The sequence below is a fragment of the Delphinus delphis genome, chromosome 3 (assembly GCF_949987515.2).
Source record: "Delphinus delphis chromosome 3, mDelDel1.2, whole genome shotgun sequence".
NCBI lineage: Eukaryota > Metazoa > Chordata > Mammalia > Artiodactyla > Delphinidae > Delphinus > Delphinus delphis.
Window position 1 is genome coordinate 160,765,285 of NC_082685.1, and position 22,920 is coordinate 160,788,204.

Sequence of the window (22,920 nt, forward strand, 5' to 3'; positions counted from 1 at the left end):
CACAGATAACGCATCCCGGTGGTCAAGCACAGACCCTTTCTGTTTTCAAGCCCACCACCACCACTGCGGCAGCTGCCTGGAAGAACACAGCCCGGGGAGAGCAGCTGGGGCTGCAGGGAGGTGTGTACCTAGGTCCAGGATCCAGTACTTGCAGGTGCCGGGCTGCCCGCCACTGCGGTAGGCTGTGCTGACGGCCGAAAGCGAGTCCAGCGGATCAACCGGCTTAATTCCGTTTGGCATGGTGCGGCCGGGCTGACCCGAGCCTAAAGGCTCAGCACTCTGACCCTCCCTATGCCTCCAGGCAGCCAGAGCGACCCTGGGGGCAGCGAACCAGGCGCCAGTGCCCCGGGCACTCAGACGCAGGCGTGAGGGACCGCTCCCTCTGCCTGGCGGCCCAGCACTGCCTCGCAGTGGGCTTCACATGTGGGAAGAGCCAGACGCCGCCCCTGGATTGCTTTCTACCACAGTCACTCTAATTGGAGCTCAAGGAAATTCTGCAGGCGCGCTGGGAGCCAGATGTTTCTCCTCTCCTACTCGAGCCAGAGCTGCGACTTCCTGACTCAGGGAGATGTCAAGTGCCAGCTGCCCCCCCCCCCGCTGGGCTCTCTGACTCGGGCTTTGTGTGCCTTTGGATGGAGGGCTTCTCTGAGACACACAACAAACACAGTGCCTCCTGATGTGACTTGATATCAAAAAGAAACGTAATTCGGTCTATAGCCAACTGGTTACATCACTGAACTGCAATGCCGCTCCTCGCTTATTGAAAACATATCTTCATCCTTCCTTACAAGAGGCAGCCGTACGAGTGAAAATAAATATCCTTACTTGTGATCTGTAAAGGCATTTTTACTAAAGCATCTTAAAAGCTTATTTTTGTCCTTTTCAGAAACTGGGTATTTAGCCTACAGAAATGCTCACTCTCTCTATGAAAGTTTACATGTGTTTTCTCCCCGTCTCACACAGCACAAGGGCTTCTTAGGGGGATATCCATTGTTTAACAATCACCAAGTCTGACTTTTCAACTTCTATGCTAAGTGGACGCACTCCCTCTCCTGCTTCTCATTAACTGGAGAAGCACTCAGTGCTCCCCAACCTCTACTTTCATGGCCCAGCTCCTGCTGTGAGGCAGCCACCTGGAATACTCTTTACATATCTAAAACTGTAATCTGGCCCTCAGTTACCTAAACATTTTCCAAGGGGGGATTATTGAATAGTTTCCTTCTCATTTTAGGACAATTAAGAACTATTTAAAAAAGGAAAAGAAGAGAATAAATCCAGGGCGCCCAAAGAAAGCTGTCCCCGGCACTGTAATACCTCCCTAGAACAAACTGCTGCAAAGTGGGGTCTGTCATTTATAGGCCCACATTAGGCCTCATATTCTTCTTAAAAGACCAGAAACAAAGCATAAGTTTGTTTTTCCTTATAAATGGTCCCGTGATAGATCCAGATGGCATACTTATGCCAGGACCAAGCAAGAGGCGGAATTCTGCACAGAGCACTTTTTATGCAAGAAAAGAAAACTTTATTACCGAATAAATAACCCTCTCTCTTCTTGGCAAAAAAAGCAGTAAAAATTATGTCCTAAAGGAAATCAAGTTAACTGACATTCTAGGGTTTCATTGGCTACAACCTTTATTAAATATTTTACTTTGTCCCTTTCCAAAAATACAGACTGCCAAGCGAGGGCCATTAATTAAAAAACAACAAAAAAAGAGCTGTCAGGGGAATTAATTACTTTATGTGTAATTATATGTTCTCTACTCAAGAGGCAGGGAATGATGCCTAAAAATGAATAAAATAATTTTGGCTAAGATATATGAGAAATTTCCTCAGTGACTGCTCTCTTCAAATTTCAAGTTCACATCTGTCAGAGAAATGTAGCACAGCAGGAGTAAAGGAAGGAAGGAAGGAAGGAAGGAAGGAAGGAAGGAAGGAAGGAAGCTTTTTCCATCTCCCCCTTCCTTCTATTCATGGAAGTGTGACACTGCAGAGTGTTTACTATGTAATTTTGAAAAAAGTAGTAAAGATAAATGATGTCAACTAATGGTACCACATGGCCCTCACCTGGAAGTGGTGATAATCTAACCGCTGGACAGACAAACATGGAACCAACACAAGTGCTGATGTGAATAAGTGAAAGGGATGGGAGAGGATTGAGAAAAAGGAAGAAAAGTCCAAACAATTGGCAAATGCTTCCTGGAAATAAGTTCTGCCTCTAAGGCGTGTTTCTACCTTGGTGGTATGACCGGGACTCGAAGAGTCTGAACCAAGTTCAGGTGAGAAAGACCCATGGGTGACCTCAGCTGACCTGGGGGGGCAAAGCCTGTGGGAACCGTGGCCCTGAGGGCGGGAGGGAGCAGCTGGTGGGAACAGAGGCTGGGGAATTCAGGTGACTGGCTGTAAAAGAGGCGATAATGTGCCGTGACCAGAAAGGAAGCGACTGGGAAGCTCCAGGATGGGTGGAGGGAGGCTGAGGTTCCAGCACAGAATGAGTCTATCTGCAGTGCGAGTGTGAGCTAGCAGGTGGGAAGGGTGGTCGGGAAACCACGACAACAGTGGGAGACCCGGGAGTGGCACGCAACAGTGAGCTCAGCGGAGGACGGATGGAGGTGAGCTTGACAGACATGAAAACTGACTAAATGGGGTGGGCTAAGAAAGAACATTCTAGGCATGTGGCAAAAGAGGAGATACGCAATGTGGAAATTAAAAAGTGGACTCTGTGAAGGAAAACAAGAAATTCTGTTTTTTTTGGTATTTTTGCTGCTTTCATTTGATGGCTAGGCATATAATGAAAAGCGTCACAAAGGAAATAGAAGATGTGCTGCCGAAGACAGAGCTTTTCAACGCATTAACCCAGTGATTCTCTGTAAGGCTCAACAGCAAGGGGTGCCGGGAAGAAAAAATAAGACGTATCTGTATGTCAGAAAACCGGGGACGTTGACTCTTGGAACCGTGGTTATGTTTCACACACTCCCAAAGAAGTAATTAAGATCAATGAGGATTGGGGTGTGTCCTCCAAATGCAAGGTGAACACAGCAGCAAACGAACCTAGTTGTATTGCCAGGGAAAAACACAACCACACTGCAGAGGGTGGGGAAGAAAAGAGCTTGCTAAGCGACTTTGAAAAACAGTATTTTGATTGTATACGGTAAAACCAAAGACAACACGAATCGTAAGTTCCTGTCATGGGTTGGCAGTGAGAAAAGGTAGAGCTGAGTCTTTCAAAGCCAAGTCATTTTAGGTAAAGAAAATATTTAATTTCCAAAGAGGAAAAAAAATGGGCTTCTGGACTAGGATTGAAGAAATAAGTAAACATATTTTGGATAATGAGATGCAGGTCTCTCACTGTCAGAGAAAATGGTTCCAAGTAAGGAAAGGCGGAGGAGAGGCAGAATGAATGCTGTGTTGTTCGACAGAGGTCAGAGGTTTCAGCGTGATGTGAAAGTCATGTTTCTTTATGTCTACACACACACATACATATATGGAGAGAGAGAGAGAGAGAGAGAGGGAGATGGAACATGGCTATAGACATGTGTGCACACATGGGTAGGTGCACATACATGTCTGCTGAGAAGACCTAAAAGAAACAGTTGCTCCAGCACTGCAGCAAGGAAAACACAAGATGAGCCAGGAGCACCGTGCACTGCCAGAAAGCAAGGAAGCGCTCCAAAAATGATGCGATGTGTCCAGAGTACACAGAAACCAACCTGAAGGAGCTCCTAACAGCCGAAGCTGGAATAATTTGAGCAACAAAATAAGTAATGACAGTATTGGATAATGACTCATACAATAAAATAAATATCCATGACTCTGTACCAATATAAATAACTGAATAAATAAATGAGGCGGGGAAGCACTCTTCCTGACAGAATTCTAATGAATAATTTTAACAGGAATGAGGAAAACAGAAAATCACCAGTAGGCAAGCTCCACAGTAATTATTGTTGTAGGCAAGACCCACAGATGGATGGAAACGAGTGGGTAAAGGCAAGAGGAGAAACAGAATATTCTCGGTTTCAAAACATCTCCCACAAGGTATTTGTTAACTACAAAGAGAAAAACTGTGGCCTCATAGGGAGAAATATGCAGATATCACTTTATCCAGGCGACCGAGGTCACCACCACCAGCAAGGAGACACGTCTGGGTCCCCCTGCACCCTCAGTATGATGCAGCGAGTGGGGCACAGCATCATTTTTGTGGTGTTCTTGCCAAAAATGCATAAGCTCCATTTACTCATGAGAAAACATCAGATAAACCCTACCTGGGGGACATCTTACAAAATAAGGGATGACTAATACCTCAAAAGTGTCAAGTTCATGAAAAATCAAAGAAGGTGGAGGAACTACCACAGACTGGAGAAAACTAAACACGACATGGGTCCTGGATCCTGAGCCAAAAAGACTCATGAAAGCAAAATCCAAAATCAGGTCTGTGGCCCAGTTAACTAGGCTGGATTCCTAGTTTTGGTCACTGAACCAGGGTCATGCGACACGTCACATCAGGGGAGCCAGGTAAAGGGGTCCAGGAATTCTCAATACTAGTTCCGCAGCTTTTCCCCAAGTCTAAAATGATCTCAGGACTTTCCTGGTGGTCCAGTGGTTCAGAATCTGCCTTCCAATGCAGGGGATGCGGGTTTGATCCCTGGTGGGGGAACTAAGATCCCACAGGCCGCGGGGCAACTAAGCCCACTGGCCACAATTACTGAGCTTGCGCGCCTCAACTAGAGAGCCCGCACGCTGCACACTACAGAGCCCATGCGCCCTGGAGCCTGCGCATCACAAATAGAGAGAGAAAACCCGCATGCCACCACTGGAAAGAAGCCCATGCACCACAATGAAACATCCTGCATGTCTCTACGAAGACCCCGTGTGCCGCAACTAAGATGGGCCGCAGCCAAAAAATAAATAAATAAATAAAAATTAAGGGGAAAAAAAAATCTCAAAATGAAAAGTTTTTAAAAATAAAAAATTGAATGTTGTTATAGATAGGTAAACAGCTAAAGAAATTGAGAGTGTGAAAAAAGTTACCAGAGAAATAGGCGAAGTCTGAGAACTTCTGTGGGGGAAAAAACCCCTATTAGGGGGCCTTCCCTGGTGGCGCAGTGGTTAAGAATCCGTCTGCCAATGAAGGGGACACGGGTTTGAGCCCTGGTCGGGGAAGATCCCACATGCCGCGGAGCAACTAAGCCCGTGGGCCACGACTACCGAGACTGCACTGTAGAGCCCGCGAGCCACAACTACTGAAGCCCACGTGCCGCAACTACTGAAGCCCATGTGCCGCAACTACTGAAGCCCGCACACCTACAGCCCGTGCTCCTCAACAAGAGAAGCCACCGCAAGAAGAAGCCCGCGCACCACAAGGAAGACCCAGCGCAGCCAAAAATAAATGAATAAAAATAATAAATAAATTTATTAAAAAAAAAACCCTGTTAGGCAAATTGATCACCTGTGAACAAAGGGATCTTTGATTTATTGAAAAAAATCTACTGAAGAAATATAAAATCATCCTTCGCATAACTGTGAGTAAAATTATAATAGCCAATCTCATAAAAATAAAGGTATTTTTATTTAAATTGGTTGACAAGAAATTCTTTTGGTCAAAATCAATGCCCCCACCACCCAAATCACTTTTCAGGTAAGCTTCTCTTGTGATAATTAATCCTCAAATATTTAAAATGAGAACTTCAAATTTCAAGTGCCTGTTATTGTTCAGAAAAAAATGAGACAGGGTCATTTTTTGTCAAAGGTCATCTCAAAAAAAAAAAATTCCAAAACTCACACCAGTAAAATAGGTCCATATAATAAATGGTGCTTTATTAAATCAGAACTAAAAATATACTTAAAGCTATTTGTAAAACTAAAATTCAGATGAACCAAAGGACCTAAAGTCCTTCTATTAAGATTATAGCGCTTTTTGAAGAGGGAACAAACATTAATAATTAGGCAGTTAATGTAGGATGAAAAGGTCCTCGAAATCTTCAAAGCCAAAGGTGGGATCCGTAACACAAGAGGAGCTACACTTTGAGATGGAAACTCAAATAACACAACTATGAGGAATGTTATTTATCATTTCCTCTAAAAATTAGTAGTGTTTTCCTGAGACCTGAAACACTATCGACAATTCCGGTAAGTTTTCAGTAGTCTTATCCTCTATCCAGTCCTGAAACCTCAACTATTAGTAGAAGCAGGCAGCGCTGCAGCTGGAGCATCAGAGCATCCCACTGCTTCATGCGGCTGCTTCCCATCCTGCCTCCCGGCCCTGGTTTCCTCCCTTCCCGGCACTTCCTTTCTGTCCAGCGAGTCCACAGCGCTGGCCTCTGCACAGCTGCACAGCCGGGATCGAGTTTCTCAGGTTCCACGCACAAAGATACTCCTGTTCAGAGGACGTTGTGTCCGGTTTCTTACCCCGCAGATAACACCTCCCGCTCTGGAGGGAGGGGACAGGACGACTGAATCCTGCATCTGAGGGCCCCATTCAGCACATTATTTCCTGCCGCTTTCTAGCGCAGTTGCCAATCCACAAAAGCACCTTTATTGAGGCATTCAAACTCTTCATCTGGGTGCCAAAAACTCGATAGGCTCCTTTTCACTGCTTTACTTAACTATCTTTTCACAAACGGTGGGAGTTTTTCTCTTACTTGAACAAAACCAACATTCAAGGCCTCCTCTTTCCCACTTTAACTCACTACGTGACCTTCTCTGTTTGCATCAGCGTGTGGATTATTTGCAGAATGGCAATATGAGATGGTAACCCCACAAGAACGTTCCCTAAAAAACTAACAAAAACAATAGTGTTCGAAAAATTAGAGCAATGTCGCCAACTCCTGGCAGCCAATACGCGCCTTTCATGTCCCAGTTCTGTGAAGCATCAGAGAGCGAGGACACAGGCCACAGGAGAACCCAGGGAGGGGTCAGGGTGAATGGGAAGCCCCGACAAGAAGCTTACTTATCTCTCCAGCTCTTCCAAGGAAGGCCAAGCGGCAGACTTCTATTTTTTTAGGCAGGGAGGGAGCAGGAAAATTTTACTCCTGGATGCAAATTGATAAAAAAAAAAAAAATTCATTTTCCCTCTTGCTACTGGTTCTTCCATTCACTGACTCACAACAAGCCCCCTGAGGGTCAAGTTCTGTGCTTGACTCACAGAGGAGGGAGAGGAGGGGAGGGACCTAAAGAGAAGGAAAAAGAACAGATTTCCATCCAGGTGGCTTCTTTGGGTGGTGGAAAGCAATTAGAATTATCGTATCGTAAGTGAAACCAGAAGGTTGAAAATGGATCCTTCTCAGAGAAAACTGACTGCTGGGGGTGGTAGTGGGGTAGTTTTGGGAATGCCCACAGCCCACGGAAGGCAAATGGCCTCGAGAGCGGTGGGCCTGGGAGACCGGCTTCCGGAATCAGCTCTTCCACCAATACCGCCTGGCCTTGGGCAACTGAGTCTGTCTCTAGAGGCTCCAGCTTCCCTACGGGACCAGAGGCTCCTTCCAGCTTGTATGGAGAGCAGGACACACAGGGGTTAAGAACTTGAGCCCTGAAGGCTGACCGCTGCTTTTCAAACTCCATTTTCCATCACCTACTAAGCTTGGTCAAGTTAATTTCTCTGTGCCTCCATTTCCCTATCATAACACAGGGATGATAATAGTATACACTGCCATCGGGGTATCTTGAGGATTAAATGTATAGAAAAGCAGCACAGTGCCTGGCACAGGGCAAGCCCTCAACATATCTTACCTGTTATTACTGTTACTCTTCTGAGGCTCCAACAGCCCCTCTGCTGTAGGCTGATTACGACCCCCCCAAATTCCTAAGTTCAAGTCCTATCCCCCAGTACCTCAGAATGTAACCAAATTTGGAGATAGGGTCTTTAAAAAGGTGACCAGGTTAAAATGAAGCTGTAAGGGTGGGTCTTAATCTAATATGACTGGTGTCCTTACAAGGACAGGAAATCCAGACACCCAGAGAGACACCGGGGGTATACACACAGGGAGGATCATGTGAGGACAAGCCAGAAGGTGGCCGTCTGCAAGCCAACGAGAGAGGCCTCAGAAGAAACCAACCTTGCCCACACCTTCATCTTGGAGCATCTCGAGCATCCAGGACTATGAAAAAGTAAACGTCTGCTGTTTAAGCCGTGCACTCTGTGGTTTTTGTTATGACACCCCGGGATGACTAACGCAGCCTCTGCCCCCGTCTGATAACAATGTGCTCCATAATCTGGAACTGAAATGGTCCCATTAATTTTGAGACGGAAGCTAATCTCTCTCTAAGAACAGAACTTAAGATTCTTTCCTTCTAGTAAATTCAAAGTTCTACAGACCCAGGAGAAGGGATGGGGGAGGAAAAGGATGCAACTGAATACACAGGGAAAAGAATACGGAATCCCAGAGCTGCCTTGCAACGCAGCCAAGGTGAGTGAGCCTATTTACTGTCTTCTCGAATGTCTGAGAGGGCCCTCAGACAACAAACACGCTGGGTCCCCTGTCCTGAGCTTGGTCAGAAGACTTTTGGGAAAATGACGACCCCCTTGAATAGCTGGCCACGTGGAACAACCAAGATGTCCAAGCATCCCAGCCACCGCTGGTCAGACCACGCTACCACGCGCCTCGAAGCCCCAAGCACTGAAGCATGTCAGAAGATTCCAGGGCAGCCCCACTCTGTCCAGAGAGCACCAGGAAGGGGGCAGGACCCTTCTTCTAGACAGAGCTGGGTTGGGGGTCAGAGTTCAAAGGTCAACCTCTCGAACCGTCTGACTGACCCCCAGCCTCCCGCACTCTTCTCTTCCCTCCAAAATCTTTTCAGCGTGTCAGTAAAGAAAGAAAAAAGTTACACTGGGGATGGTTTTAAAAACAGCATGTTTCAAAATTCACTGTGAAATGTTCGTTGATTGGAAAGTGAAGCCTTCATAAAGTATAGAGATTATATGGAGACTTCAAAGCCTGTGACAAGCACGGACAGCACTGTCTCCGGAATGTGTTTCTCACAGGTGACGGGCGGCCTGGATTCAGAGGCAGCCTGGCTCAGGTGGAAAGCAAAACAGAAGCGCCACAAAAAGCTATTTTTAGACACACACTACGGGAAGTTACCCATTCCTTGGAAACTACGACCACTCTACATTTAGTGTCAAGCCCCTAATTTGCACCTCTTTGACTGAGTCTGCAGTCAAATGCAGACACTGGTGAAACATTATCTGCATTAATATTGCACGCTCCTGTGCAGAGCTCTGTGGGAAAATGTCCACCAAAATCGCATCTCACAGGAGTCACACGGAAACTTCTGATGTCAGTTACATGAATGATTTTAAAGAGTACCCTCACTCCAAGGGGATAGTTTCTTTCTGTTTTCCTAGGTGGGTAAGATGAAATTAGAGAGCTCAAGGGGTTCGGTACGGTGCAAACATCACGACTCTGATCAAGAATAAAAAATATGTAAAAGCAAATGTCATTAAATAGCATGTTTACTGTGATTTTTTTTCTGATGTGATTAATTTATGATGCAGGTGACTCTTCTTCAAAAGTCTGTTTTCCATGAATGCACTGACCCTTCAATCCACCAATCCCACTTGTAGAATTCCGTTGTATAGACAAGCTTGCATATGAAGGAAAAGACACATACACACAGTGATCCTCTGTGACCCTCTTTATAACAGCAGCAGACCAGAAGCGACCTGGGGTGCTCAGCCTTGTACTAGGTACTAACCTAAGCCACGTGCACAAGGGAAGCTCTCCTGTCCGTGAGAAAGGAAGAGGCATGCACCTCTCCACGTACTAAAGTCATTCCTAAAAGGTATGGCTGAGTGACAAAGCCGGGGCAAAATACGCTACCTTTTATGTAGGAAAACGGAAGGAGGAATGAATACATGCTTATCTGTGCCTAACACAGTGCCAGATGTAGAAGGTGGGAATGAATAAAAATGGTGATCTATACGTGGCCAGTGGGACTGTGGGAACCAGACTTCTCAGTTTATACCTTTTCAGTTTTATTTTTGAACCACGCAAAACATCTAAAAATAAGTTTTAAAATTTGTTATTTCTTCCCTTCTTTAGAAAAGAAGTTACGAATGTGGCGTCGCTGAAATCGTATGTAAAAGTTGTGTACCGATGTTCGTTCTTCTGGGACTAGGTACCCCAGCTTCCATCAGATTTGACCAGGGACACATGATTCTAAAGCTTTCCGGGCGCGCTGCTTCAGAATCAGCCAGGATCTCTGAAGGTGTTTTCCCTTCTCCTTGCCGTGTGCAGCTCAGCTATGAGGATCTACAGTCAAATCTTTCAAAATTCGGACTGCTGATGGGAAAGTAAGCTCTAGGCACACAAAATAATCACAAAATCATCTCCCATTTCTCAGAACAGAGAAAGGAACGTAGAAGCCAAAGCCAAACACACTTCAGTTTTTCTGGCCCACACCTGCCCATGGGCGCTTAGGTGCAGTTTTATCAGGTGTCCTCAGAACCACGATCTAGTAAATACTATCAGGAAAGAAGTGCCGACTGACTCTGACTGAAACATACGCGAACATCCCCTCCAGGTACAGCATTTATTCATTTTCAAAATACGTAAGAAAACCAGCGCACTGTGCTACTGAACAACCTCTTACCAAGCACGTCATCTCCCTGTAATTCTTCACAGCTTCTGCAGGCGCTAATCAGAGTAAATTTAAAAGAGAAACCCCAGTTTGTCTAACAAATCGCAAAGTCTGGTATGCGTACGTGTCAGAAAGGAGGCAGTGAAAACCGTCGAGTCCACAGAGAGGCAGGAAGCAGACACCCCGCCCGGCCCCAAGTCACCCCGAACAAGACACGTTTCAATTCTCCCTGGGGATCACCTCTCCCCTGATTACATACCTTTCCCTGAACACTGTGTCATGACCGGCTGTGGGAAGATGGTGTTCGCATTCATTGTTTATGGCTTTGCTATATATATAATTTTTTGTGATCAGCTAATATGGATGGCGTTAATACCTGCTCATGGTTTTTTCCTGTTTTAATGAACACTTTCACGTAAAGTTGGCGCAGGAAAATACCTCCAAAATGAAGCACTCAAGAGAGTCACGGCCCACTTGTGAGGCTCCGTAATTACATGCTGCATGGAAAGCGCTCCTTAATCACAGGCCTCGGGCTGATCCCCGAGCCCCGGATCCACAGGGCTCAGGGGAGAGACTAAGTCTTTGTTCTTGGTGCAACTGTCTGTTCCTCGGTTTTTCTTCCCACAGGGATTTACATAAGCAGCTGTTCAAACAGACGAAAAAGTGCTCTTTTCCAAGCTAATTAAAAAATATATATATACAGATCTTCCATTATATATATTCTTAAAGAACGTGTGGGCAGATACAGGTTCGAACGTCTATGCATTGGTGTGTCTGGGGTGGATGTGTTTTCTGATTAACGGGGACAATCTGGCACTAAGCAAATGTCTGAATACAGCAGAATCACAAAACAGTCAACTAAAAATTTTAACATTGTTAAAGCCTTTTTAACGCCTTACGTTTTCCAAAAACATACACGTCATTTAAAAAGTCATAAGCATTCATCAGTGGTAGGAGACTTAGATTCATCCTTGGGGAGGAGGGTTTCATGACTTGGGAAAGATGATATATTTGGGTTGAACAAATTTAAACCAAGTTTTCCCCAATATCCTTGAAGAAATGCAAGAGGCCTGGAACCGGGAGCTCCATTTTTGGTTGCACAGATTTCTTTCGAAGGTAGAGAAGCACCTGAGCATCTGCAGAGATGCTGCTTTTCTGGGTGGCAGGGGGGCTGGGGAGAGAGCACAGGATGAGGCCTTGGCCCGTGCACAGAGGCCAGGCTTCCTCTCCCAGGATGGGGCGTCCCACTGCCAGCTGGGCTGCATGGAGCGGATGCTGTCCCAGGAACTGGGAAGGTGGTCTGGAAGGGGGTGAGGAATCTTAGTAACTGCTTGTATTCCAAACAGGGAAACCGCTTTAAAGTGCCCCTGAGCTGGGGGTCAGCCAAAACCAGATGGCGGGCACAGGCTGGGGACGCAGGTGGTGAGGCCAGGGCCTGGGATTCCTGCGGGATGACGCACCAGTGGCCATCGGAGTCCTACTTCTCCACTATCTGCAAACCTCTGCTAAGTCCTGTCACCTGGTCTCACCTGTACGGCACGGGACCGAGGGGCACAGGAGCTGCGGGGCAGGCAGTGGTGGGCGCCACCCAGCAAGCAGGCAGAGCCACGACCTCACAGGGCCCCGACGTGGCCAGGGAGGCTGAAGAGGCTAGGTGAGGAGAACAGCGCTGGAGGGGGGGCAACAGGGGCTCAGACGCACTGCAACTTGGGTGCCCTAATTTTATCCTCACCTAGTGGCCGTGCCAGTGGTTACCCTGAGAATCAGATGTGGAGTTTATAACCTCCAGGTCTGGGACCGGGACACTTCATCCATTCATTCATTCTAAGAAATTGCATGTGGTATAAATGGTATGTCCATTTTTCACAACTTTGAGCAGTGGCCCCATGGATTCATCTATGTAAGGTGTGTATCTTTAAAGTAAAAAACACAGAACAGAACTGGACAAAGCGGATTACGATGAACCGTACTCACTTATTTGCCTGTGAACACTGCTGAGGCTCCTTTCCCCCCAAGTTACAGGCCTCGATTTTTCTTTTTTGGCTGTGCTGGGTCTCAGTCGCGGCACTTGGGGTCTTTAGTTGTGTCCCACGGACTTTCCTTAGTTGCGGCATGTGGACTCTTAGTTGCAGCATGCATGCGGGATCTAGTTCCCCGACCAGGGATCGAACCCGGGCCCCGTGTTGGGAGTGCGGAGTCTTACCCACTGGACCACCAGGGAAGTCCCGGTCCCCAGGCCTCCATTTAAAGCCCTCGTGCCCACTGTTCAGGGTCCCTTCTCTCCATGACGGCTGTGGGCGGAGGCTCTCTGCCCCTCGTCAACCCTGCTGCTTAAAGCCTGCGTTACTTGTACCTCCTCCATCACATTTGTAAGTTCAGCACTATCACTGCACCCATGGCTCCTACTAAAACGTTTTAAAGTTCTTTCAGTGAGTTCCTACGAGGTTCCTTGTGTGTCTTTAGTGGTCCCTGGAGTTCATCATCTCATGGGGCCTTTCTCAGGTTACCCTGATGTTAGCCTTTGTGTTGAAATACTTGTTAACTGCACCCTCATCCCCCCGCCAGACTCACTGTATCCATTCATATTTTCCTGTAGGATTTTTTATTTGGTGAGAAGGGACAGGAGTGTCAGGTAGGAAAAACCCCCGCTCCCCGTTGCTTTACGACCACACCAGGGGGAGAAAGAGGGGATGTGTGCACTCATCGTGTGTGTTCCTGTGCACACGAGCATGAGGGGCAACGCCTTGTGGCACATGTTAGGAAACTGGATTTTATTCTGTGACCAACAGCAAGACACTGAAGGAATTTAAGCAGGAGCACAGTATGACCGGATTTGTGTTTTAGCTGCAAGAAGAGGAGGAGAAGTGAGGCTGGGAGACTTAGTGGCAAGGAGGCAACGGTGGCGATGGAAAGGAGAATATGCTTGAAATATACCCTTTAGATAAAGGTACCAAAATGTGGTAGGCATGCTCAAAAATTAAAAACAACACTATCACGACCCAGCAATTCCACGTCTGGGTGTCCTCCCCAATGCACGGGAAGCAGAGACTGGAGGAGAGCAGCTACTGACAGCAGACCCCAGTGTCCATCGACAGGTGAATGGACAGCAAACTGGCGTCTGTCCATACCGTGGAGTAAGAGTCAACCTTAAAATGGAAGGACATTCTGACACAGGCTACAACACGGATGAACCTTGAAGACGTTATGTTAAGTGAAAGAAACCAGTCACAAAAACTTGGGAGGACAGTCTAGTGACTGAATATTGGAGAGTCAAATATTCAGGCAGAGAGAAAGATGGATAGGAAAACCCTGGCAGAGAGTTTTGAGAGACAAGGAGGCAGCCCAAGGTGGAAGCCAGAGAAAAACCTACATTTCAGGTAGTTTCTCACGAAAAATCTCACTTTCCTAGTTTTCATTTGGATTAAAGAAAACGTCCCATTTCACTGATATCACATATCACTGCATTTATGAAAGATAACTCCTGGGTCTTCTCTTTGACCTGATTTTGATAGCACCCACTTTTCCGTAGGTGATGTGGTAAACCGGAAACCACAGGGGATTATTTCCGGAACGTCGTTTTTCAGTAAGTGTGGTGTGCGGAGTCAAAGCCCCAGGGCGTAGAGGCCCAAGTGGTTAGCAAGCAACAAATTTTATTTCTCATGTTTTTGTTCCTCTGTTTTTCTAATGAAGAATTCAGAGGGAAAAAAAAATCATGTTTTTAGCTTCTTCAAAGTGAAATGCAAGTACTGACCTATACACTATCCCAGAGAGAAAAACTTTATAAACAACTTCAAGAGAGGTTAAGGCTAAGGTTCCTAAGTGGGTATTTTCTCCTAACTATATCAACAAACTAGCAAAAACACGACCTGGCCACCTCATTAGGGGTCAGCATAAGGAAAAAGGGGAGGTTTGGAATTGGCCTTCATTCAGAAAGGCCTCATGAGAAACAGAACCTGAGAACGTCAGAGCTGGGGAGGACCTCAGGGACCACCCGTTGCCACCCACCTCAGGCCCCGGGTTGCAACGTCACCGAAGACAGAGATGGAATCAGAACTCGGGTCCTCCTGACACAAAGCACAGATCTTGCGAGTTCAACACATCACCTCTTCTAAAGGCTCCACCATAAAACGTCACTCTCACCCCCAAAATGTCTTCTCTTAAAGCTGAATTTTAGCAAAAACCAATTCAGTGGTGGCTAAAAGCGCAACTCCAACTGGGCCAGGCCAGGCAGTGGAAGACCTCAACTGACAAGTGGCACCATGACAGTCACATGGGCAGTCTTTCAGATGCAATAATCCGGGTGTGAGGACGGTGGAAGGACCTCCTCAAGACTGATGACAGATCACTGTTTTACCCTTAAAAAAAGCGAATACAGTTCAAAGGCCGCCACGACGCGCTTCAGGCATGCGTCCTGCAGGAAGCTCGGGATGCGACTCTGCCCGGTTACTGACCCGGGACAATCCTACTTTTACTGAGTATCTCCCACCCTCTCACCGCCAACTCTGGGCACTGTTGCCCATCCAGGGTCCCTGCACTGCTCCAGGGATGCTTGCTGGGTGACCCCCGAACCATGGAGCTAAGCTCTCAAACACTATCACGTATGGTAGTTCTGGCTGTGACGAAAGAGAACAGCTGACCTACTCAGTCTAGGGTAGCACCAAAAAGGGGATGTGGTGAACGGGCCTCGTCGGGAATATAAATATTTCTGATATTCCTGTTCACTTTCTGGGAGCAACACTAAAGTAAATAAACAGAGAACAGTGACAGCTGTCCACGCTGAGACAGTAGGACAGAAAAATCCCTTGGATTTTCTGAGAGACTAAAGATAATTCCGTGACCCTGTATCAGCAGCCTAGCAATGGCCACACGCGGGGGTTTGGGGGCCACTGCTTCTCAATCCGGCTGCTCGGCGGACTCACTGGGCCCCAGACCAGGAGAACCTTTGCGGTGGGAGGTGGTGTGAACCACACACACGCGCTGGAGGGGCACAGGGACTTGCAGAGGCCCCGTTCTGCTGACTGTGGCTGCTGCCTGCCTGCCTGCCTGCCGCCTGTGACTGAGAGGCTGTGAGAGGGGAGAAGGGCGGCCAGGGCAAGATGAGAGCAAGATGCCAGACACCAAGGCTGCCCGTCGACGGACGCCGCTCCACGGCTACCCTCCCGTACTGACCTTTCCCCTGAATCATGTCCACACTGGAGTCTAGCCTCAGACCCAAAAATATCTTCCTGAAGAACAAATTGTACAATTATACTTCTTGTTCGTTTAAATCAGTGATGTTCTATCCTCCCCCGACATCACCCAGGGAAACTGGGCATGATCCAAGGAGCCCGGGGCTCATAAATCCTAAGTCCTCGTGCCGTCCAGCAGACGTCCAACTGCAGCCACGCCTCAGAGCGCCTGCGACCCGGGCGCTGGTCCCAGTGCGTAATGGGCCCCTCTGGGCTGACCTGAGTATTGATCCTCACAGCCACATTGCGATTCTTAAATATCACACACAACCAAACACACAGACATTTAATCTCAACAGGCATGTTTTTCACCTGGAAACTTAAGGTGCTTGGATTGGGGAGTTGTGAACAAACTGAGGCACTAAGGCTGAGAAAACTGTGGGACTAGAGATTAGCCAATGTGCTTGTTCCTCCACCTGGAAGGTCAGAGCAGCAAGAATCACAGACATTTAAGGAACCAGATCAACAGCGAGTGACCAGGGACGAGACATCACGACACCCCCCCGCCCCCCCCCCCCCCCGGCGCTCCGGAGCTCTGCAGCGTGTGAAAGGCCAGACGGCCCGCGCGCGCGACCCTGCGAAGGAGGCCTGGAGGGCGCGGGGTGCCCAGTTCTCTAGAGGAGGGGCCGCACTGGACCCCTCCCTGCAGTGGCCCTGCGGCCCAGCCCGGCTCTCAGACGGAAAGGGCTCCGAATGAGCCGCCGCGTCAGCAGAGGCCGGTTAAGCAGCAGCCCCGCCGGCCCAGCGTGCGGTGGTACGTGAACCGCCCGCGGTCCTCTGCACACGAGAGCCAGGAGGGGGGCTGTGGCGCCGAGCAGATGCCCTGGGGACCCCCTGCTCCCCAGAGGGCGGCGGCCTCTTTCCCGCAGTCCCTGGGGCTCGTTCTGGACCCTCGCCCCTTGCTGCCCCGACTACCCGATGAAGACTCTTCTCCTAGACGGAGCCGCGGGTCACTGCCCGATCCCCTGGACTTGACCGCGCACAGGAGGCTCTGGCAGACGCTTGTCCAAGAGCCCAAGGAGGATCCTCCCTCCCCCATCTGCCACCCAAGTCCCAACACTGCCAGGAACAGGCCACCTCAAGAGCTTCCCTGCACTACAGGAAAAACAAAAACTCGGAAAAGGAGGAAAACAGTGCCTAAGGCTCCGAGCCCCAATCTATGAACCGACTGTTAGTTCACAACAGGTTCTACTCAGCGAAGAGACACCTTCTCAGTACACAGAGGGTTTGTGAGGAGTGACGTCTCAGGTGCCGGAAAGTCACAGAACCTCAGAGAGAAGAAGCTGTGAATGGGAGTCAAGCCAGAAGACAAGCACAAACCCAACCTCTGTAGGAAGTTTTCAGGACAAAGGCAAGTGTGATAAATACACGGTTCTTTCTGCTGGGCTAGCCTGCAATTGCGAACACCAGGAAGTAGAGAACACACCACAGGAAAGGCACATGTGAAAAGAAATCTTTCAGAACCAACGTTATTTGTAGCTTAAGTTCACCGGGGCTCCTCTGCATATAATAGACGAACTTGAAAAAAACGTTGTACTTCCTTTTCAACTCAGACTCAAGGACTTAACTACATTATGCAACTCTGGGAACACCCAGGCGATGGGCCAACGGGTAGCCCAGCACCAGCCGCTATCTGAACTCAGAACTCGGCACCACAGCCGGGCAGGTCCAAGGCTGCTGGCACTCAGGGGCAGCTTCCCCGTAATTGCAAGCAGATGCTCAGCTTCGGGGCAAAATTGGGAAATTCCCTGCCTTTCTCTTTGGATCCCTGGAGACACCACAGCCTAATTCTTCCAGCTGCTTACTGAGGTGACGATACAGTCACATTTAGGCCCCGAGGGATCCGGAACACGGTCGGGCCTGTAATTCCCGAGGGGGCGAGTCACCGGCTATTTCCTGTGCAGCTTCACTTAGCTCAGCGCCATGACTAACCCCTCAGCAGCCAGAGGATGGTCTGCAGGACGCATGTAAAGAGGGCACAGGGGCTTCCCTGGTGGCGCAGTGGTTGAGACTCCGTCTGCCGATGCAGGGGACACGGGTTTGTGCCCAGGTCCGGGAGGATCCCACATGCCGCGGAGCGGCTGGGCCCGTGAGCCATGGCCGCTGAGCCTGCGCGTCCTGAGCCTGTGCTCTGCAACGGGAGAGGCCACAACTGTGAGAGGCCCGCGTACCGCAAAAAAAAAAAAAATAAATAAAAATAAATAAAAAAAAGAGGGCACAGCTGACCAACGGAGGGAGCAACTGGAATGTTCCAAAATTAAAAGAACTGGAATATGCAGAGTATAGTGGAGTTCTTTCAGGAAGGGTAAACCAACCGCTGACCCCCAGATCTGGAAGAACCGGCCATCTGCCAGCATGGCAGAAAAACGAAGACTGACCTAATGCGGTTTGAAGCATATAAACTCTACCCATTCTGCATTTTTCTAGAAGCTATAGCTCAGTGTTTCTGAAAAGGTCTTAAAGGCTCAAATTAGCTCCTCAGTAAGATGAGAGATTAAACCAGCACCATCCAACAGGCACAGTGCAAGCTGCGTATGTAATTTAAATTTTTCTAGTAGCCATCATTTAAGTGGTAAAAAGAAACAGGTGAAATTAATTTTAATCATACATTTTATTTAACCCACCCTATAAAGTATGTTATAGTACCAGTTTGCAATGACTATAAAATAATTACACATTCTTTTTTCATGGTAAGTCTTGCAATCCAGTGTGTATTTTGCACCTGCAGACCAGCTCGATTCAGACAGGTCCCGTTTCAAGCCACATCAGTCCAGCAGCAACCATGTTGGACATTTGGGATAAACAGACTCTCATACTCCCGTGGGGAGCTCGTTACTGACCCATCCAGACACACGTGGAAAAGCGGCCTTGCTACAGTTGCCTGCCTCTAAAGGAGTCCCCAGTGCCAAACGCCGTTTTGTTCAAACACCCTGTTACTTCAGGTGAAAAGCATTTTTTCCAAAAGCCACCTCTCTTGTCACAGCTGCAGACCCCTGACACTGAGCCCTGCCTGACTTGGCCAGCCTCCCCACCGGGGGGTCCAGCTGCGTTCCCTCTCCAGGCAGGGAACCTGGGGAGTCTGGGATGCCCCAGGACACTTTATCAAGCTATAGAGACAAACTCTCAGAACTGCATGCTTGCCTGTCCAGCACTGAACACTAACAAAATAAAGAATCCACAATGTGAAAACTCGATTAGGAAGATGCTGAGTCTGGTCCCACCTCCCCTACCTGTTTCCAACACCACCTGGAGGAGAACAGCGTCTTCTCTGTCTCCTCCATTTATGGATGGCACTGGCCCCCAACAACAGCCCCCTTGTCCTTTGCTAACCGGCTATCTTATTACGCGGCCTTGGGAAATGAGGCGATGCTTCATTATTTCTGAGTGACAGGTGAAATCCTTATTCCATCTCAGCTCCAGACGGATTAAGAAGGCCCGGAGACACAGGGATAACGGACTGGGGCACGAGTGACCAAGAGGGATCGTACCTATTATGAGGCTGCAGGGAGCAGGGACAGAAGCACCGGTGTCATTTCCAGTAGGACCGTCATTGCCATCCACGCCCGCGAACTCCTACCTTTGTGGTTGAAGATGCCCTCCATTTCCATGCTACTTCTGGAGTGGGCGATGCACAGGGAGCCGCAGGGGACCAGGCCTTCCACCGCGGGGGACCGGTCAGTGGTCCGCACCAGACACCAGTCAGGCTTGTCATGGGGCCGCTCCAAGACTTCCACGGTCTGGCCACGGCGGATGGTCAGCTCGGTGCTGTTACAGGCCGTGAAGTCGTGGATCACCACCGTCAGCTCACAGCCGCCGGACAGCTGGGGAGGGAGGGGACAGGTCAGCGAGCCCAAGCCACCGGCCCTCAGCAGGCAAGGCTGGCGCCTGGGCCGGGAGCTCGGCTCCCATTCCACAGCTGGGTCAGAGCACCGGGCACCAGCCGAATGAGGGCTCTCCCGTTTCCCTGTCCCTTAATTTACGTCCCTTTCGAAACACTCGAACATTTACTTTTTCACATTCTAATGTATAATAATGATTTTCTGTGTGTTACACTGTCAGAATCTGATGGTTTTCCATGAGAGTGTCCAACTACTTTTGTGCCTGAGACATATGTCCCTTCTCAAAGAGTGCCACATACCGGTGACCCTTGAACAACGTCGGGGTTAGGGGCGCCAACCCCCCTGCACGGTCAAAAATCTGCGTCTAACTTTCGAATCCCCCCCAAACATAACGACTGGTAGCCTACCGTTGACCAGAAGCCTTACCAATGACATGAACCGTTGACTAACACGTATTTTGTATGGCATAAGTTTTATGCACTGTATTCTGACAATAAAGTATGTTAGAAAAAAATATTATTAAGGAAATCATGAGGAAGGGAAAATACATTTACAGCACATATATGTACTTATTGAAAAACAACGCACATATGAGTGGACCAGGGCACTGCGCCCGTTTAAAGGTCAACTGTACTCATTTTTAAACTTAGGGCAAACTAGTAAGAACTCTGCTTGTAGGCCTTTGGGGGGATTGTTGCGAAATACGGTGATAAAGTTGGAGGTCGGTTCCGGCCTGGCGAGAGCGGTGTGGCCGGGGCAGCGCCTGTGCTCCCCCGGATTGGGAGGAGAGCCGCAGAACAAGGAGCGCAGCATTCAGAAGCACGGGCGGAGCACGCCCTTCTCTCTCCAAAACCCTTCGAGAGCCCTCGCCAGCCCCCAGGATACTCCCTAGCGCAAGCTTCCCTGCCCCACACTGCTGCCCCCCACCCCAGCTCCGCCCGGGCTCCCTCCCCGCCCCAGGCCTCAACATGTCCCTCCACATGCTGCGTGGACACCGGCTGACCCCTCATGTGCCACGTGGCTTTTGCGTGGACACCGGCTGACCCCTCATGTGCCACGTGGCTTTTGGCCTGAAGGGCCTTTCCCTCCTTCCCTCCTCTCAGCTCACTCCCATTTTCTGTCCGAACTCTTCTAAGTCTTGGGCCCTTTGAAGCACACCCAGGAACTCTGTAAAGAGCACCAACTCCATGATCTCTGCCTGGAAAACAGGTGCAGGGCCTTCTCACGACCGCTTGCTGTGCATCTTCCCTTAGACCGAACGCTCCTTGGGGACAGCTCACAGGTATGCTCATTATCGCCCCTCTGGGGGAGAACCTTGTGACCAGCTCCCCGTCCTTGGCCCACCCCCTCTGGCCCTCCAATCCGGGCAGCCCCAGGCTCAGGCTGCAGGCCGTAGCCTCCGTGCTGGGCACTTCCGAGCAGGCACCCGGGCCTGCTGCTTCCCCATCCCTTCGAAGCAGTGAGTCTGGGACGTGACTCATTACTCGCCCTCACATCTGTTTCTCTTCCAGCGTTGCCTTTTGGGTAACGGTATCACAGTCAACCACACTCCTCTGCAGCCCTGCAACACGGTCAGTCGGATTCTAGAATGTGTTTCTGACTTCTCCCTTCGTCAGCACGCCCACACCAATCACTTCATCTGGATTTCTGCACTGGTCCCCTGAGTGCCCTGCCCCATCCAGGCTTTCCTTCCACACCACCTGCACACTGCGGCCACAGTTCCCTTCTTAAAATGCTCACACGTGCCATCCTCCTGTTCAAGAACCTTAGGCACACATTCCCTAGTATAAGACGCAACGTTCCCGTCACTGGGTCCCAGCCCGCCTCCCCGGGCAGGCTTCGTGCTTCTCCCGTGCTTCACAGCCCAGAGCGGCCATGTCCTCCTTCTGAGGTGGGTCCTGCATGCCCTGTGTCTGTGAGCCCTTCTGCTTGGAGCCCTCGCCTCCCCAGCTGCTCTCGTCTCAGCCCCCGTCAAATCCCTCTGAGAAGCTGCTCCTGTGTCTACCGTCCTTAGCACTCTGTCCTTAAACAAATTACGTCTCAAGTCTGACACGAGCCAGGCTTTTGGGGTGTGTGTGTGTGTGTGTGTGTGTGTGTGTGTGTGTGTGTGTCCTCCGCACCAGAAAGCAGGTTTATGTCATTCTTCTGCGATCTTTCCATGCCCAGTGTGTGAGGCCCCAGGTGCCAAGGGCCGGCGCACAGCTTGTAAGAGGAAGCTAGCAGCAGGCTTTGTACCCAGCAAGTGGCCACACATTTGCTGAAGTGAAAAAGGTAAGATAGGTTTGCTGTAAAAATGAGCTGTCTGAAAACCAAAACAAAACATGGGCTCTTCCTCTGTGACTTCGGGAGTGAACTCTGCCTGTGTGTTTCCTGTCCCCCCTTTGGGCATCAGCACAGAGACCACAGAAGAAGAGAAGACGGTCGCCGGGCTGAGCTGCGATGTGCAGGAGGAAGGGGCGGCCAGGCCTGCTGCCGGGAAACATCCTGTTCCAGAGAGGCCACCCAGCCCCACCCCCGGCAGAGAACTGACTCCTACCCGGGCTCGCGGCCCTGCAGCGTCCTCGGCTGCCTGCCGGCCCTCTGTCACGCTCCATGCTCTCCACTGCCCTCCTGTCTTTCCAGAGGAAGTTCAGATATTTAGAATAAGAAACACATGTCCACTTGACAACCACAGAAAGCAAAACAAAACAAAACTCTTCCAAAATAAAACAAATATCGACAAAAGGAATTGTCTTTGCTGGGCCACAAAGGACATTTTCCCCAAGTGACTAACCCCCTTCTAAATTTTACAAACTTCTCTTTGGAAAAACTATGCTGAGTCTCACACACTTCTCTGTGAACACTCGAAGATGCTCATGTTAAAAGGTCAACAGCAGAGGCCCAGCCCGGAGAAGAATTTTCCTCGTAAAACGCCACGTTATGGAAGTGGTTAATCCCTGTAACGAAAAGGAGGAATGTTTCCCATCCCAGGGAAAATGTGACCCGTGAACAAGCCCCGTGGGGAGCCCGGCCTGCACTCCCTATGGAGCCTTCCCTCGGCCCGAGCCGCCCGTCTGCTGGGCCCGCGCGTGCACGTGGTCCCTGCGTGTCACCACCCCCGGCCCTGGGAAGCTCCACTTCAGACGTGTTCCCTCATCACCGGCCTGTGCTGGTCTCCTTCTCCCACTGTAGGAACTCTTCAGACTGCTCAAAGCCACGTGGTGTGTTCTGGGGGTGGGGGAAGGGTGGGAAGGGAGAACGCGGCTGCCAAGAGGAATGAAGCTAGACTTTCTTTCTGG

At 49.4% G+C, this 22,920-nt stretch overlaps 1 protein-coding gene across 4 annotated transcripts in view; it reads right to left on the reverse strand.

Annotated features, from left to right (window-relative positions):
• TRIO (trio Rho guanine nucleotide exchange factor) overlaps window positions 1–22,920 on the reverse strand; it is a 372,133-nt gene that overhangs the window by 59,748 nt on the left and 289,465 nt on the right. For all 4 annotated transcript variants that reach the window (XM_060009655.1, XM_060009656.1, XM_060009659.1 and 1 more), the window contains exon 34: window positions 19,381–19,624. In XM_060009655.1, the coding sequence (XP_059865638.1) occupies window positions 19,381–19,624 (244 nt within the window). The remainder of the gene's footprint in view (window positions 1–19,380; window positions 19,625–22,920) is intronic.